Source organism: Branchiostoma lanceolatum, chromosome 14, assembly GCF_035083965.1.
Source record: "Branchiostoma lanceolatum isolate klBraLanc5 chromosome 14, klBraLanc5.hap2, whole genome shotgun sequence".
NCBI classification, from domain to species: Eukaryota; Metazoa; Chordata; class Leptocardii; order Amphioxiformes; family Branchiostomatidae; genus Branchiostoma; species Branchiostoma lanceolatum.
The window spans coordinates 15,770,584-15,789,634 of record NC_089735.1 but is presented as its reverse complement, the minus strand read 5'-3'; the positions used below and the strand labels follow the sequence as shown (position 1 = coordinate 15,789,634).

The following is a 19,051-nucleotide window of genomic DNA, read 5'->3' as shown; positions in this document are numbered from 1 at the left end:
TAAACATTTATAATTGACATGTGATAAGCTTCTCTAAAGTCGCTGATATTTATATAAGTTCCTGAAAGCCGTGTAGCCTGGAAATATACTATGTTTGCAAAATTGGGGTGAATGTTCGAACGTTATACAACGGTATGCAATAGTAGTGCGTTAGGTCAAGAAATAGCAAAACCTGTTACATCATGTAATGTGTTCAATATTTTTGTCCGGGAGGTAATGTGTGTGTTCTTCAAACATAGGAAAATAGTTACATATTTGCCTACAAGAGCTTCTATATGCATAGACTTTCTAAGTATAGCTTTCTTGGTGAGGTACAGTGTTCTGCGATTTGCCATCATTTGGTGATATTTGTTAGAAGTGATGTTCGTAAACTGACTAGTTGTTAAGTACTGGTATGTAGAACTCCGCAGAAAACAGTTTTTAACAGTTTAAAAACATACTGCAGTACCATTAGAATCCGTTAGGAGGTATGTTCTGAAACCTGACCTTCGTCTTAAGCCCCCCTCTGGCGGCGTCGTTGCGTTCTAAACTGGGCTTGTATTGCCCTTGATTTTATAATGGGAATATCATTCAAAACGTACAAGTATGACCAAAAAGACGACGAAAAACACACAAAGCTTAAAAAGATTTGTTTTGTTGATGACATTCGGTTAGTGCTTTGTCATTTCGATCGGCCGCAGTGACGCCGCCAGCGTGCCACGGGTCCAATGAGAGAGGGGCTTTACCGACGCCTACCCACCTACTTAATATTATGAACATCCATCCACAACTTCTCGGGTCATGTTGTTAACATCAAACAAACATACATCCACTACCGCCCCACCATATAGCAAGACCGAAAACATTACCCTCTGACGAAGGTAACAAAACAGGAGAAACCTACGGTTTTGTATAGCTTTATTTTTCTAAGGACTCGCATGCCTCTGACTAGTGTGATACATGTCTAAGAGTTCTGCTGTAGTTTCTCCTGGATCCACTGGACGTAGTTCTTGACGTTTGTGTAGACGCCGGGCCGGTTGGGCTGGGCGCAGCCGTAACCCCAGCTGACAATGCCGGCCTGGTACCACTTCCCACCGCTAGAACATACGAGAGGGCCGCCAGAATCCCCCTGAAATAATACAGATATTCTTAAACACTCCACTTTAATCTTCACGAGACAAAAAAATATTAATCTTTTTTACTTTGAGCCACCTATGCAATGACAGATCCAAGACCAATCCACCATGTTACAGCTAAATCATACGTTAGCGCCTATTAGAACTAATAGCTGTTCTTGGTAGTCTTTTCTTCTTGCCAGCCTCCATGTCTTTACGGATATTAGAAACCTACTAGTCATCAGAAAACGGATACTTTAGTATTCAATCAGAAAACAGCACATGTATAAAGAGATGAAAGATGCAAAAAGTCACGTCCTGAAGCTTGCTGTGGACGCTAATTTTTCCGTTGTTTCCTCATGCAATCATGCAGCAAATCTCATACCTCCATGGAATTTTTAATTATTTTGTAATTTCTTGTTTAATTCATTATTGTGAATTTGTCGCCTTTTTTCCGTGCATTTCCCTGCCTACCCGTAGGAATTTGGACCCAGGCCTTCTCATATTGTATAGCCTGGAACTTTCCTGTAGTTCGTACTAGAGTAGTATAAGTAGCCAGTTGATACTATCTACCATTGGCAACAATGTATAGCTAGAACCTTCATGCTTATTCGATTAGTATAAACAGCTAGTAGTATTTTGCCTTACATTGTACCTGTTATGTTCAATAAACTATGACCTGACCTGACTGTCCTTCAAGTCTTCAGTAAAACAATGTCTTGCCTTACACTCTGCGACCTTGGACCCAAGCCAACTAGCACACACACACACCAAGACAAAGCAACAAATAGACCGAAAACAATCGCTAGGGGGCAGTGTTGAGTCACCTGGCAGGAGTCGATGTCCCCCATGGCGTGGCCTGCGCAGATCATGTTGTTGGTGACGGCCCCGTTGTACCAGGTGGACAAGTTACAAGTGGACCGGGCGATGATGGGCACGTTTGCCTGCTGCAGCGTGGTCGCCAACGAACCGCCTGTAAAAAGGTAGCTCCATGTTAAACCTTTTTGAGGCCGTATTTGTGGAGGGAGCAGTGTGTTATCCAATGTGTCTAGGGCACGGTTTGGAAGGCGGAACCCACCTCTCTCCTTTCACCGCCTTTTACCTCCTCAGCCGAATGCAGGTACCCATTTTACACTTGAGTGGAGTGAGGAAAGTCTTATTATTTAGTGCCAAGGACACAACGTCTAGCCAGGAGCACCGAGAATCGAACACGTAACTTCTCGATCTCGCGTCCCATAGCTTAACCAATTGGTAATTTGAAATTGGACCGCCTATTGACTTAAATTTAAGATTCTGTAATCTGCTAGCAGATGCACATCTATCACTTCTTTTAGATGTTTCTGAAAAGTGATACTTCCGTGGCCTTCTTCACAAGACGCATTTAATGGAAATATGTACTTTTGCAGGATATTTATTGAAACAAACGAACGCACAGAAACAAGAGGGAGCCAAATAGGCCGGTTGACTGAGACCTATCTGAAGAATTCATTCATTCTGGCATTCAACTAGCATTCATCCTATTTTTTATATTTTTCAGTTGTCACAAGACTCTAATGGCGAATCAAGGTCTGCTAATAACCATGTATCAAAGGATAGATGAGGTGAGTAATACAAAATTGAAGCATTTGCATGTACTTTCGGTTGTACCCCATCCCGTGACGTAACATCCGGTCCCTGAGGAGAAGGTAAAGTCGGGAACGCAGACGGTGTCGATGTAAGAGCTGGCGCCGACGTCAACGGACCCGCTCAGCTTCATCAGGGCAATGTCATTGTTCAGAGAGGCCATGTTGTAATTTTCGTGCATGATAATCCTACAAGGAAACAAATAAAAACACAACTATGTACGTGAAAAGGTAAATCATGAGAAACATTCAATTCTTTCATATTCTAAACTGCGCATGCGCAGCGAAAAGCATTGTGGGTAATATGTCAAAGGTGAAGTCCCCTTATTTTTGAACAGTTCTTGTCTGGACCACGCTCAATACATGTGCATCGCAAGCCGTGTTTGTTATGTCTAGGGGGCATTCACTAATCACATATTACCTACAATGCACTTCGCCACGCATGCGCAATTGGAACCATGACCCTCTCAATGGCACATTCTCTATGGTGTGAACTGTATATACTTAACCATAAAGAACGGTGAGAATGGAAGGAGCAAATCTAAGAAAAATCGAAGACTTACTGAGACACAGAGAAGTCCTGCTGTGTGCTGTCAGTGGATTCCCTGGTGTGGCTGCCGACACGTACTGTCCACCGTGACGGGTTGTTGTATCTGAGGAACCATAAAGGAAAGGACTTGGTGTATGACTGACGGTCATTATGAAAGCAATAACGCAAACATGCGCATGTATATGCATTTGCAAAATGTTTGTCTTATAAGTTTGATTTGATTTATTCATTTGGCTGTAGAAAGAAGTACAGCCAGGGCTACCCAATTAGCCAAAGGCTATACACGTGCTGGTAACTGAACAAAATTCAAAATAAACTCAACCATTATCCTCAAAACATACATCCTTAGGGAAACTGGCGTGAGAGGTACATTTTTGTTTTCTTGATAGGTGAATCACCGGTCTCGACTTAACGCCGTGAAAACAGGCGAAATTACACGACCAGAATACAATCAAAATTCTCTGAGCATGTCTTAAGTATACCCTTTCCTACCCCATCACAGTTTTTGGCGTCGCCTCTGGGGTTAAGCCACGATATTATAGTACTGCGATTTTGGCGTCACCACAGGAGCAAAGCCGATAGTATAGTACTGCGATTGAACTGGAGATATTCTGACAATTCCGCGAATGCGTTCCCTAGGGAATTTGTTATGACATATGACTTACGACGTTTCGACGCAATGCGATGCTGTCAGGACCCAGTTCGGAGCAATCAAAGACCCTCCACACACGTGACCCCCGTTGTAACTGTCTTTCAGGGACACCTAGGGAAACAATATATATGCCAAAAAATATCATTTATCTTTTAGTACGAATGTGGGTTCCTTGTTCTCATTTATCTTAAAGTAAGAAAGTGGGTTCCTTGTGCTGATATAAGTATCGGTCAATCGTCTTTTATTCAGTATATCGATTACTTATGCATGCATTTTGAAGGCCCGGGAGTGAAAAACGCTTAAAAAATCATGGTCTTTCTAATTCCTGAGCCAAGACGGAGGACGTCAAAGCTGTCGGGCACATTTGATCCACTTCTTGGGTCACGATTCTATTATAGAGTTACGTTCCGAAATTCACCATTGTATACCTTCAATTGCATGAGCAAAAATACGTTATAGATATAATGCAAGTACTAGCATACCCTCCCTTACCTGCCATGGCCAGCTGCCCTGGCGAGCGGCAGTGCCTCCAATGATCCTCGTCAGATAAGGTGCGAAATCTTGGGTGCCGCAAGAGGCGCTGTTGATTTCCGCAGTAGTGTCAGGAGTGGTCACGGACCCAGACCCTGATGTGGTCGTCCTGGAGAAAAACAGAATTGGGAACGTTTGACCCGATGTCGTAGTACAAGTTTCCTTTCCGTTTACGTTGTATGAGTAGAATAAAGCACAATGAAAGAACCTCTACATCCTCTACAATGGTGAAATAAGAACACATCTATGTGTTTGTGTTTGTATGTTTGTTTGTGTGCATGTATGTATGTGTGTGTGTTTGTGTGTGAGGGGGGTGTTTGTGTGTATGTATGTATGTTTGTGTATTTCTGGGTTTGTATGTGTGCATGCGTGTCTTTGTGTGTTTGTTAGTGTGTTCGTTTGTGTGTGTGTTTGTTCGTTTATATGTGTGTGTGTGTGTGTGTGTGTGTGTGTGTGTGTGCGTGCGTGTGTGTGGGAGGAGGGGCGTGTGTCTGTTTGAGTGTGTGTGTGTGTGTTTATGTTTATATGTTTATGTGGTTCCTTCCCGATTGAATCCACACGCTCCTTCTGTGAAGACTCCTAGTTCATATTTCACAGTTTGTCTGTTTGTTAAATATGCATCATCGTGCACTGAGTCCTACTACAGTGCTGTTCTCAACACTCCAATCAATCTTTCTTCTTTAAACTAGGGTATACGTAAGAATAAAAGAAGAGGACAGAGAATCACCAGTAAGAGGCGGAAAAGCCCGTTCGCCGTGTGGCCCCGTCAGACACGAACCGCACCAGGATGGAGTTGGAGGCGCTGAGGTAGGCTGGCGGCTTGTCATTGCCACACCAGCGGCCTGGTGGAAGGAAAACACTATACAATTTGTACTAGTCCTCATTTCATATATCATTCTGAAAAAGATTCCGCAATATTTATTTAGTATTCATGACGTCTTCTCTGAAAGCTTATAAATCATCCTTGTATAAGGCAAAGAGAGAGAGGAACTTCCCTAGTTAGTCACTCGCTCCCTCATTGATTGACTGACTGACGGACTGACTCAATCTCCAAGCAGATCTATCCGTGGCAAGGCGGTATAGATAAGGGTCAAAGCCCCGGTGGCTGTTGATACTGATTGACCCTTTTGATACTGTCTTGCCACAGATAGATCTGCTTACAGATTATGACAGACTGACTGACTGACTGACTGACTGACTGACTGACTGACTGACTGAATGACTGACTGAATGACTGACTCGCTCATCCGTTCCATTCATCGACATGTGGCTCAAAAACGTCGAAACGACACGCTACACATAGACGCACGAAAATGACTCACCAACATTGTAGTTTGGGGCGAAGAGGTCAAATATCTCCACATAGTCCATACAGGCCCCGCTCCAAGCTGACGCATCCTGGAGTTCGAACGCGTCAAAGGTCAACAACACCTTGTTCCCGGCTGCCACCCGGATGTCGAACTGACAGTTCTGGTTGTTGGGGTACCGGGAGGGGTGGTTCGGAGAGGAGAAAGTGTCGAAGGATGACGTCAGGGTACCGCCACAAGACTGTGCTGCAACTACAGGACATGGAATGAGACTGTTGTTGCTCACTTTGAAGTGCCGGGTGACACATAGGTCAACAAGTTCCCTTGCTATTTCAGTAGCATGTATATTTGACAGGGAGGGGTTGCTAGCCCTTCCCCTTTAACGTACTAGAGACACTTCCTCGAACACATCACCCCCATTTAACGTCCCTTCTGAAAGACGGATGCAGCCCCAACCAAGATGACATGTCCCAAGATTTTAATCGGGGTCTCCCAGTTGCCAACTTATGCTAGGGTCACATTTCCATCCCGGGGTCCGGCAGGGCAGTCTTTGGGAACAAAAACTATGATATAAAAGACAATAAAACACACAAAACCTTTGAAACATTATTCCTTACCATACGTTATGTAACGGGGGGGTGCTCAAACATCAGACGTTTTTTTACGCGCTGGAACTCACGGCGCTCAATTGCTGGTTGCCAGAGAATGGTAATGTTTTATTACTCCGGGAAGGAGGATGACCTCCTTCTGGGAGTATTGGGAATGCATATGTTTGCGCGTTCGCAGCTATAACTCACGACCCCGTTGTCGCATTGGTGTATAACTTGGCATATCGTTTGCCTGGTTCGGCGTGGTGATGCACAATAGCTTTGTTACACCATAACTACTTTAAACGTCAATCCAATATCGTAATTGCACCCCTATAATTAATGCTATGTCCCACTGCCCTGCCATAGGGACCATGTTAAGGTTGCAGACCACAGTATTTCTCCTATAGGGATTTATATAGTTAAGGATCCCAAGGTGAGATGCTTCGACGCTTGAAAATTTATAGAAAGGTGCAGAATTAGGGTACCAGATTTTTATATGCTTGACTTCAAGGTTCAATCTACAAAATATCTGCAAAATGAGGTTGAATTTGCCGGCTCGTTCTCTTTTAAAAGCCACTTTGATATGCCCCCCGGCGGAGGTCACCGTACTGCAGGCGACTTACAGTAGTCGGGCGGTAACAATATCCAGGCGCGAATCCAACCCGACCGAACAAACATCGTAATCAAACTCGTACTGTCTCAAAACTGACGTATTCCTCTACCATTCACCACAGTTTCAGCCTCGCTAACGTGCACAGAAGAAAAACTATGGCCTTTTCAAGTAATGTGACGCACTACTTCATACCCGAACTACTATTGTCCACGGGGGTCGCCCATTGATACTGTGTTCTGCGACCTTATAATCCGTTATGCATGACTGGAATACTTCAGGCAGATACGGGGTATAAATCTTCCTTACTTGCTGTGATCGTATAGTCACTGTTACATTGAAAAATAGACAACGTGCATCACCACACGCAACCTAGCAAACAATATACCAAGTTACATACCAATGCGGCAACGGGAATTGTGAGTTTTAGCTGCGAACATGTGCCGAGTGACCTCCAGTCTGTGTATTAAGTATGCGGTGTCCACTCGCAACTCGCATACAGTATGTGCGCACGGGACGGACGATGCACTTTTACGCACAGTGTGAAAATGGCAAATCTCTGGACCTTCAAACTTATCACACTTGTAGTTTATAATACGGAGGCTGTGACAATGTAAAAAGTTTACACAGGGGATGAAAGATTGTTGAGAAATATCTCTCAGAAAAGTGCGCGCGCCAGTGTCACTTCCGGGTGGTTAGATCCGGTGACCTTTGACCTTCGTGAAATGCTACGATAATATAAGATTAGCCTTTTTTATTGCAAATAGCTTGATAGCTATAGACCAGGCCGGTCTGCAATAAATTGTGGAAAGAGGATTTACTGCATATTTGTGATTTCTAATACATCTTAGTTGTAAGGCTCAATGGTTCGTTGATAATTGAAAAGGGGCCATCTAGATCTAACTTTGTGACTTTTCCCGGAATTTCTAGATCCCATCTGTGCCATGCTGTAAAAACATACTTTTCAGCAGGTTGACCACTCCTATATTGAAAGAAAAAGATAAACAAACACTTTTTCTTTACTTGCTCTAAAACACTACTTGCACTGTGCAGAGATGCAATTTGTGTGGGTCAATACTTGTACATACTATAAATACTTCACGGAGAATTGTGTCCTAAAGACCATACTTGGACAAGAAATGTATTCATACTGTTCATGGGCCCTTCATGCTCCGCGTTACATGCGGAAGACGCTGTGAGACATTTTCACGAATGTACCTTCTGATTTAGTGCTACGCCAGATAGTGTGCCTAACTTATTACGCTTTGGTAATTTTGCTCTCTTCGGAAGTTGGTGATGAAGTTAGGGAAATGTAAATAAGGCTTGAAGTCTGCTATATTATAGCTTTCTTTTGACCGGAAAATTTTGACTGTGTGCACTTCTCACGTCATGTGAGAAGGGCTATATCTAGCGCATCCCAGCTCATGTTTCCACGGGAAATAGGCTACTACGCGGCCCGACGTACGTATTGAATGCGGCCCGACTTACGAAATCATTACGAAAAAACAACACCGCTTACATCAACAATACTCCGTCTACTTATTGGGAAATATCTTCGCCATCTCTGTATTCAGTTTCCTTTTCATAGACGGTACCAATCACACGTTAGCGCGTAACAAAACTGTGCGTTGAATCGTTCCGCCACCATCGCGGCCCAAAAAAATGGCGGGAAAACAACGTCGTCAGACGACAGCAATGTTTACGTTGTTATACTTTGGTCGGTTTTCTTCTCAACAAACACTTAAAGACTCAAATTTTTAGTGTTTTATGAAATTATATTTCTTATGTGTATGATAGCTGTGTGACTTATGTATCTGCTTGGCACAGGTCGTATATTTAGGTGCCGGGCCGTCTAGCTACGCAGTGACCCTCTACTTAGCGCTACCATCATTATTGTCAAAATACTACTTTTCGACAAAACAAGAAATGAATATGTACACATATGTTTTGAATGTAAATGACAATTATGTGCATGAACTTGGGTTATTTACCTTCCTTATCAGCATAGTCATTGGACACAAACACGGCTTACTTATGCAAAATAAGATCAGTAAAAAATCCGTGCGATGTTAGAGCGCGTGTGATGTTAGGGCGCCCCTCGTTATATCCTTAATATGCGTCTTTTATGCTTTGTTTTCTCAAACAGCCCGGCCGGTCCCCGGTTAGGAAATGTGACCGTGGCATTATTGGAAGCTCAACTGTGGGGCTGCTACCAGATGAGCTACAGAGACATCCCTATTCATAGAGTACAACAAAATATGTCAATATCTTCTTAGAGATACGCGTGCAATGTTTTATCAAACTTATGTTGGTGATTAAAAGTGACATTACTCACTTAACTTTCACCAAAGAATTAGTGCTTTGTCTTCGTATTTGGGAATATCAAACAAAAGCATACTTGTTTTAATACAAGATGAACAGACGTTTATCGTTTAATCACATTGAAATTATACCATATGTTGCCCCTTAGAAAGTATGGTAACATACAAAATTCTAACAATTTTGAAAATGGTCCTACTAGAAAAATCAAATATTATATTTCCGGTTACGGTCCTGAGAAAACAATAAGGTCAGTCGGACGTGATCCAACAAACATACATATGTAGTTTAGCAATGTAAAACTGAAATACATCAGACACCAATGTTTTCAACATCGATATTGTAACTGTACAAATATGCATATTAATAAACTGAAAAAAGAGTTATAATGTTTACTACACATTCTTGTATAAAGTGTTCAAAGCTGTAATTTGTTAATAGAGTGTAAAGTCAATTTTGAATTTCATCACTCAGATGCCAGATAGAAAAGTTTATGTCCATGGCCAAGCGGTCGACCCCGAAAAAAGGGTCGGCAGGTTTTTGCTTGGGTCGGTCGGGCAACCGGGAAGACACCGGTACCGATTGTGCTAGGCCTAACTGAATCTGTATTTCTTAAATAATCTAACTGGAGAAAGACATATCGACTCAAAATCTCACCTGGTGAAGAAATCACGCCCAGAAGAGTGAATGCCACAATTAACCACATGTTCGTCTTCAGTAAGTGTTCTCTCTGCAATAAGCGATCTTCCACTGTCGAAGGCCAACTCTTTTTGTCACACATGTTTCTATCTAACGGCTCTATAACAACTGTTCACTAAACAAACAAAAAATCTATACGTCCCAAAAGACTTATATCCACCTATGAGAACATGCTAAATGATAAACTACGGGCACCAATTTGATAGTTTGTTTGCATATCTTTTGAACCGTTATATTGGTGTATGGATGTGAGACAGATTGTCAAGATAGTGGTTCGTATTGCATAACTGATAGTATATCAATATTAGAGCGTAAGTCATAATTCAAGATAGTAGTACAGTACGTATTACGTAACTGATAACGTATCAAATATCACTGTGCACGCGATATAAACGCAGTGGGCAATACAGCTGTGAGACGAGCATTGTAGTTCCCACCAGTCGAACACTAATATGTATACTTAGTGATACACACATGGGGTGGCCTTCGTTTATAATAAATTGTGTTTGTATGAGATACGTGTGTATGTACTGTATGGATATCCGAGTGCAATTTGCCGATAGAAGACGTAATGAATGATGATAACATTCAGTGAAAGTCGTTCAGTGTAATATAACCAGCTGCTGCTGCGCAGTGCGCCTGCGCAGCTGGTGTGTTACGCCGAGGGGCGATTATAATGGCTATATAGATACAGATACAGATAACAATAATCTACTCAATAAGTTGTGAGAAATGTTTAACAAAAACCTTGTCCAAATATGTATAATCGTAATAGGCGCTACGAAAGGATAAATACGTCATAGCGTAAGCAGAGGATTATAGCAGTTATTGCATGTTGGCCGATTTAGCTAAAGAAGAGAGTTTCATCCAAGATGTTCGCGATCCTGGTATTTGTTGCCCTGGCCGTTTCAGCAAACGGTAAGTTTTTTTTAGATTACAAAGCAATTTTGTTTGCAAGACTTATGGTTGAAAATGTTTTGGCATGTCTAGTGGTCAAACATTATTTTCTCTTGACTTTCGGGTTGACAAATATGTATGCTTCTAGGGCCTTGTAATCTTTATATGTAGTGTCTGCTGTCTTTGTTAGTTAACATTTCTTTACAGTTTTTTTGTCATCTCATATTTTGTCACGACGTGATTGGATCTTGGAGATTGTTGTTAAGGCGATTGTATTGATAATAGTTTTACCGACGTAGCAGTGATAGTCTAAAACTTTACTTGTCAAAGATATTGGAAGCTTAACATAGATAGTGGAAGCTGCACAGGGAATTTGGAAGCGACACAACAAAGAGCACGGCAACTTTCGTATGGTCCACTACAAACAACAAACTGCAAAATGTAAAAAAAAAAGAATCTTCAAATTCTATAAGTGAAACTTGCGGCATCGTGTGGCGCAATCGGTAGGGTGTTTCGCCCACAATCAAGAGGTTCCGGGTTCGAAACCACCGACATGCCCCTGCAAAGGCACTTAACACGACTTTCCTCACTTTACTCAGGTGTAAATGAGTACCTAGCTTCAGTTAGGGACGTCCCTCGGATAGGACGTTAAATGAAGGTCCAGTGTTTGAGGAGAGTCACACCTCGAGCACGTTAAAGAACCCCTCACACACTTATCAAGAAAGAGTATGGGTCCTTCCCGGTGTGAGTGGGCCGAAACCTGCAGTCCTATGACCGCACATGGGTTCGCCCTTAGTGATAGCCTCCGGCTAGTTGGGCAACCCTGGCATGTACATGCTGAACCAATGAATGAATATAAGTGAAACTTCTTACCTTCATTGATGTATAGTTTTTCTCAATAGTCTGTGTACTTGTTTGTGTTTCCAACTATTTGTAGTCAGCATAACTTAGGAACGACTGGATGGATTGTAAAGATATTTGGTAAGTGGGTAGCTCTTGGGAAGGTGAAGGTCAGGGTAAAGTTTTGGCCCTCTGTTGTGTGACCTTGGTGCTGCAGCAGAATTTCCGGCTCTTGTATCTTTTGTGCTGTGGTCTTATTTTTGTAGGCAGATAGCTTTTGATGTAAAGAAGACGTGGAGTAGGTTCGGACCCTCTAGCAGATTGTGGTCATGCAATAAGAAAGCAATTGCATCATTTTTCATCAACATGACCATAAGAAAGAATATAATCTAGTTTTGCTTCACAGGACAAAACTGCGGTGAGCCCCTTAGCGGTGCTTCGGGGACTTTCGCAAGCCCGAACTACCCCGACCGTAACTACCCGCACAACTCCAACTGCCAATGGGACATCGTGGTCGCATCCGGGGCAAAAGTGTTACTGCAGTTCAGCGACTTTGCGCTAGAGGGCCCGTCAGTTTTCCAGAGCGGAGGACCGTGCGTGGATTATGTCGAAATCTACGACCTGTTTGCCCCCAACTACTTTGTTGGTACGCTATTTTGTCTTGTTTTGTCTTGTTTTGTAGTAAGGTTTTTATTGGTCAGAAACTACCCGCAATTGCAGCCTCTCTAGCGCTGAATTGATGCAGGGTTTACAGGTTTCATATAAAACACAACATATACATATTTCATCCACACTACGTTGTCTACAAATGTATCGATTGCTCATTGAAGCAAACGTTCATTCTAAAGCTTATGCTTAGTAATAAGCGCAAGAAAATGGACTAGTTAAAACTGGATCACCTGTGGCATTGTGTTTAGATTTGTTAATGCAATTGCGACCAATTTTGTATAAGGCATTTGAAATCTAATCGTCCCTCGTGCACTTTTGAAGCCTTAACCCCCTTCTACACATAGCTGAACATGGCTCCCGACCACAAGCCAACCAAGGTTGGCGGTAGGTCGGGAGCAGTCTGACTAGTTTAAAGCCCAGGTTACACATAGCCGAACATGGCCTCCCGACTCTCCCCCGACCATGGTTAGAGTGATTCGGGAGCTAGCTAGGCTGGCGTTCGGCTGAGTCGGCTGGCGTTCGGCTGAGTCGGCTGGTGTTCGGCTGCGCAAGCCGAATGTTTTGAAAATTTCAAAACATTCGGCTCTGGACGGAGGGTCTGAAATGGGTCGGCTGGTGTTCGGCTGGTGTTCGGTGCGGTCGGCTAGTGCTCGGCTGGTATTCGGGATTGAGTCAGTAGTAAAATTAGAACCTTAACCACGCCAGAAACACTACTGACCTACTCCCAACTAGTTTCCAACCTGCCCATAACTCACCCCAAGGCCGTAGACAAATCTCTGCTAACTAATTCTCAACCAAGTGACTACTGTTGGAACGTGGGCGAATCACCCCCGACCTTCACACGACCAAAAACAAAGAAGAACACTAAAAGCAGTATTAAAGCTAACCATGATCCGAATTCGATCTCTCGGTGATGTTAACAACATAATAGAATGAATTATTTTAATTAAAACCGAAAATGACCCCTCTTTTGAAAGTCGCGAGAGGGTCTGCAATCGGTCAAGGATTAGTCAGAAGAGATTCGGCAGTCTGCGGCTAGAGGTCGGGATGGTTGGGAGTAGGCTAGAAAGCATTCGGAGCTCATTCGGGAGTAATTCGTTTACTGGTTAGGAGATGATTGGCGCATCTTCGGCGCATGTTCGGCGCCAAAGATAGGCGTGGCCCAAAAACTGGTCAGACTGCTCCCGAACTTCAGCCGACCTGAGTCGGCTAGCGTTCGGGAGCCCTGTTCGGCTATGTGTAACCTAGGCTTAAGGTTAAGAGTCAAACTTGACTCCATCAAACATACCCTGACCACTGCTGACTTACTCCCAACCACCAGCCAACCACGGGCCAACCCATTCCAGACATGCCGTGACGTCCACAGCGCCGGACACCAGCCGACCACAGCCGACTTAGTTCCCGAACGACTCCCAAACAATGGTTAGGGGAAGGTCGGGAGGCCATGCTCGGCTATAACGGGGCTTATACAATATCTCTACCTCACAACTACTATGCAAGAAACGTGACAAACTAATCTGATCGCTTCTCTCTGATTACCTATCACTGAAGGGAAGTGGTGTGGGGATGACAAACCACCCATCTACCTGTCGGCGTCCAACAATCTAGTTGTCAGGTTCGTGTCCGACTGGATCACCAAGGACCGCGGGTTCCAGGCATCGTACAGGTAAATTGTTTCAGCAAACTCTGCCTCAGATGCATGGCGTTTTTATCTCCGCCATTTCTCAATCGTTTTGCAATAAAGATGGTGAATGCTTAGATAAAAATTCAAGGTGCATGCAGTAGGAAGTGGGGGGGGGGGTCAGGGAAAGTATTTGTTAACATAAGACACATATAGAGAAGACAAACGCTTTTACTTCATGTTATCTGTACCAAACGTGCATCGACTCTCTCTCTCCTTCTCCCTCTTTCTCTCCTTCTCTCCTGCCTCACTCTCTTTCATCCCTCCCTTTCTCTCTCTCTCTCTCTCTCTCTCTCTCTCTTTCTCTCTTTCCCCCTATCGCTCTCTCTCCTCCTCATTCTGTCTGTCTCTCTTACTCCCTTTCCCTACCTATCTCTCCCTCCCTCTCTCTCCCCTCTCTCCCCCTCTCTCTCACGTTCTATCTCTCTCTTTCCTCCTTTTACATCTCCCTCTCCCCCCTCTCTAGAGCTCTCCCTCTCAAACACCTACATTGATGGATATTCTCTGTATTTACGAGTAGTACCTTCGGCGGTACTGTCACCACTACCACGGCTACACCAGTGGCCTGCGGCAGTCCGGCCATCAGCCCTTCCCTCGCACGGGTGGTGGGAGGAACCACTGCGGTCGCCAACAGCTGGCCATGGATGGTGACTTCTGCTTCTTTAAAGTCATTTTGATAACATTCAAGTTGATAGTTATGATTCTTTGTAGCTATGTAAGACAGTTCTCTAATGTAGTGAATATAGTGACCACATTGTGACATTGCGGCGTCGTGCTTGCGTGCTTGTATTTGTTCCAGGTCATTTGTTCGAATCTCCTGACATGCCACCGATATTGCGCCCTTGAGAAAGGCCCTTCACTTTCCTACCTTCACCAAGGTGTAGAAATGGGTACCTGACGTAGGCTGGGAAGGCAAAAGGCGGTGGAAGGAGTGTGTTGGGCTCCGCTTTAAAAGACCGTGCACTAGACACGGAGGATAACAACCCCCTGCCCCTACGGCCTCAATAAAGGCTATGGGACCATGTATATTGTTTACAAATGTTATAAATAGTATCTAGTGGACAGAAATTTTTGTAGGAGACAATTTTGATTAAAAGTCAACGGTGTGAATTCACAGAATGACAGCCATTTTTTTCTGCAAGGCATCTCTGGCGAAGTACGGTGCGCATGCGTGTGGCGGGTCCCTCATCGCTCCCGGCTGGATTCTCACGGCTGCGCACTGCTTTGATGGGTACGTAGCTGCACTTCTTGCCTCGATGTTGTCAGTGATGATGTGTATAGAATTGTGTCCATAAACTGTTAATGACCGTGAGTGAAGGACGGAGGGCATTGAAAGACTACTGAATTAGAATTTTTTTAAAGTTCTGTTAACATTGACAAACTTGCAATTGGATCCACGAGTCTATGTTATGCTTAGGTCCCAATTGGGTAGTTGACGGGCTGGTTTTTTTTTGTACTTTCGGGCGTAACCCCTACATGGGCCCGTAGGACACACTGCGGCAGCCGGACTATTTTGGGGATCGGCCGGGACTCCAATTTATTTCAATTCAGACTAAAAATCAACGCGGGACCCGGTAACAAATAGACGCCGCGAGATAATCGTGGGAACACTTGCAAGTTAACCCCCGGTACCCGGCGGTCCACCGCGACAAATTTGTGGCTTCGGGGCCCGGCCGGGACTACACCCCCTACTGGCATCGGCGCAACTGGGACCTAAGCATAAGTTTGCACGTACATCTAAACCTCTCAGTACGGTGTTTTTTCATTTATTCTTACCACTTGTCTTGATGAATGCAGGGCCTCCTACACGTCTCAGTGGACCGTCCGACTCGGCAGTCACACCCGAGAGTCCACCGACGCGCGCCAACAGAACATCGGCGTACAGAGGGTAACGTACATGTTCTTCAGAGTCTCTTTTGAGAGTTCTCGCTTATGCTCCACTGACAAAGTCTAACAGGGCGTATTTAGCTTACTGGCTTGTAGGTACGGCTTCCGTTTAGTAACGGAAGTGAAATGATAAAGTGCATCTTACATGTAGCTATTACTGAATTATGAAATGTCATATGTGAAGAAGTGAGAAATCACCAGATACATTTTGATATTTCGTCCATTATCTTCCAAATTCATGTATGCAGATAAAATGTGTCGTCCTTAGCTTACTTTATTATCACCTTCGCCAGGAAGGTAGCGTTTCGATGTTTGTATGTTAAGTTGCATGTTTCTGGTTAAGCAGCATAAGTCCAGAAGCTATGGATTGATTTCCGCGAAACTTGGTATGTAATCAAGTTATGTCCTGTCGAAGAAATAGTAGATTTTGGGCCTCCGAACGAATTGTTACGGTACTGCAGCAGAGCGTCCGATTTCGATATCTCGTGTTCTAGACATGCTGTGGTTGTGTTATTCTAGTGGTAGACAGCTTTTGGGGAAGATTGTAAGTGGTGCAGCTTAAGTGCAGGTTCAGACCCCCTAATAACATTTTTTGGAAATGCAGGAGCCGGATGATTTTCTTTCCTCTGATTTTTTTTTTCAAATTCCACGACCTAGATTGTCATTCACGAGGGCTACAACGGCGCCAGCAGCAGTGACAACGACATCGCGCTGCTGAAACTCAACCATGACGCAACCATCAACAATTACGTCAGCCCTGTGTGCGTCGCACCCGGAGAGTTCCCCAGTCAGACTAGCTGTTACATATCTTTAATACCATTGTTACGATATCTACGTGCTACAATTCTGTGCCTTTTTTTAATCTCCTACCTCCACCCCTACACACACACACACACACACACACACACACACACACACACACACACACACACACACACACACACACACACAGTGAAAGAGAGCGAAAGAGAGAGAGAGAAATCATCCTGGAAAATTAATCATAAGTCTTACTGCATGTTTAATGTATCATTACTTCACAGGTGCCAACTTCCAGATAGTTATGGCCGATCAGCTACAGCAGGGCGAGGTGGAGATTATCGACTGGAACACGTGCAACTCGGCCAACTGGTACGGAGGGGACGTGTCGTCCAACATGCTGTGTGCGGGATGGCCCATGGGGCAAACCGACGCCTGCCAGGTCAGTGTCAGCAACTGTCGAGATCTTTAACCGCTGTTACTGCTTTTTTTTGTGAAGCTTCAGGAGCGAGTCTAATAGTGCAGCATACGTCTGATTGCTACCTTATATCGTTCGCTCTGTTCAAAACGTCATTTTTATTTTAAAAACGCCAACCGTTTAACCCATGGCAAAAAATATCAGCTCTTCTAAAGAGAACAATGCAGACCAAAAAACAACACCTCCCTGTAAACTAGTAGCATCTTCCATTGACCCAATGGCAAGTGACCGAAAACACAAACATGTACATTTTGTACATGGTGTCAATAATAATTTTGGTTGTTATGTTGCCCTTAACAGAACGACTCGGGCGGCCCGCTGGTGTGTAAGAGCGGCAGGAAGTGGTACCAGGCCGGGGTCGTCAGCTGGGGTCACGGCTGCGCTCAGCCCAACAAGCCCGGCGTCTACACTGACGTCATGAAGTACCAGAGCTGGATCCAAACCAAAATGGCGCAGTACCCTTAGACACGCGCATGCGCTTTACCTAGACATGAGAAGCTCACGCCTACATCACCGAGAAATGACCCCAGTGTCTTTTTCAATACGTTGTACTTTTAGCTTTAAAGATCGTGAGCAGAGATCTGAATAAAAAATCTAGAACTTTTCAAATTGTTGGAATTCTCTCTCTGTTGTTGTCAGTTGTAAGCAGAGTATTTGAGCAAAAGACGAAAATACAGGTGGACTGCCTAGGATAAGGGATTCAAGTATCCAGCTTTCTCTGAGTAGATTGAAAATTTGTCAATTCATCAACTTATTTGTGAAAATGTGCATTTGAGAGACAGAAGATAATACGTGTTGTGCGAAAATGTAAGAAATCTAAGTAGTATAGAATTGCACACAAGTCCCACGTACACCGCCATGCGTGTTATTCCGTACCACCCCCACCCCCTACAGTATAGCTACAGTACAGAACATTGAGTTTTCCCATTGAGCTGCCAATGAGTACCATTTCATGAAGACTTAATATAAGATCAGGGCACATTTGAATCAGATCGTTAAAAGTAAAACTTTACAACAAATTTATAGGACAAATTGCACTTCTGAAAACTTCACAAAGTAATAGAGAACAATTTTCGGCAATGTCCTTTTTCTTTTTATTGCATACCCGGTAAACCAGGTTTGTACTGAAGAGTAATAGCTGCATATCCGGGCAGATCTATCTTATCAACTCACACCTGGATAGATCTCTACTCTTTTTGATAAGTGTGGCAAGTTCTTAACGTCCATGGCGGTGTGGCTCTCCTTGAACACGTTCATTTAACGTCCTATCCGAAGGCCGTCACTAACCGAAGCCAGGTACTCATCTTCACCTGAGTGAAGTGAGGAAAATTGTGTTAAGGGCCTTTCCGAAGGGCACAACGTCAACGGGACAAGTCAGGGGACCCCGGATTCATTGTAACCCAGGACATCTGGGTTCTAGTCCAAACACACTGCCACTGCGTAGCCCCTATAGCAGTCTCTACCGGGATTTTTTGGCAAATGATACACTTTTCGCAGCCAGCCCGTAACCATGGTTACAGTTTGGCTGATGGTTACGGGCTGGCTACGAAAAGTGTATTATAAGCCACAAAAAAAAGGCCCGGTAGAGCCGGCTATGAACGCTAGCCACTGTGCCACCGCGACCCCACCATTCTGGGAGAAGGTGACGTCGTCCAGTGAAAGGATCTTTATCTTCGTAACAACGGTGGTTCACGTATACCCATTAAACAACCCTCGCTTTCTCCTATACATGCACCACCTGCCGCTCTCCCACGTGACGAGATATACCAGCACAGAGGCGTAGGACTGTCCAAGACTTAATATATATAATGGTGATTGATTTGAAGTAATTAGAAATAAATCTGATAAGTCATTTCAGACATTCGGATG

The 19,051-nt window shown here is 44.0% G+C and overlaps 3 protein-coding genes across 3 annotated transcripts; 1 reads left to right on the top strand and 2 right to left on the bottom strand.

Moving 5' to 3' along the window:
• Positions 1–880: 880 nt before the first annotated feature.
• Positions 881–5,073, bottom strand: LOC136448786 (trypsin-like). The gene is made up of 7 exons (XM_066448430.1): positions 5,069–5,073; positions 4,411–4,558; positions 3,932–4,029; positions 3,280–3,369; positions 2,730–2,905; positions 1,922–2,067; positions 881–1,108 (listed from the first exon to the last, which is right to left on the bottom strand). Exons 1-7 carry the CDS (start codon positions 5,071–5,073, stop codon positions 944–946), a joined length of 828 nt encoding a protein of 275 aa, XP_066304527.1. The 3' UTR covers positions 881–943.
• Positions 5,074–5,172: 99 nt separating this feature from the next.
• On the bottom strand, positions 5,173–10,056 carry LOC136448833 (tumor necrosis factor-inducible gene 6 protein-like). Its single transcript, XM_066448487.1, has 3 exons — positions 9,933–10,056; positions 5,772–6,008; positions 5,173–5,291 (listed from the first exon to the last, which is right to left on the bottom strand). The coding sequence occupies exons 1-3, from the start codon at positions 10,054–10,056 to the stop codon at positions 5,173–5,175; spliced, it is 480 nt and encodes a 159-aa protein (XP_066304584.1).
• A 631-nt stretch (positions 10,057–10,687) lies between these two features.
• On the top strand, positions 10,688–17,785 carry LOC136448785 (serine protease 33-like). Its single transcript, XM_066448429.1, has 9 exons — positions 10,688–10,892; positions 12,118–12,357; positions 13,932–14,046; positions 14,582–14,708; positions 15,204–15,292; positions 15,859–15,949; positions 16,606–16,785; positions 16,907–17,146; positions 17,483–17,785. The coding sequence occupies exons 1-9, from the start codon at positions 10,847–10,849 to the stop codon at positions 17,645–17,647; spliced, it is 1,293 nt and encodes a 430-aa protein (XP_066304526.1). The 5' UTR covers positions 10,688–10,846; the 3' UTR covers positions 17,648–17,785.
• Positions 17,786–19,051: the final 1,266 nt, after the last annotated feature.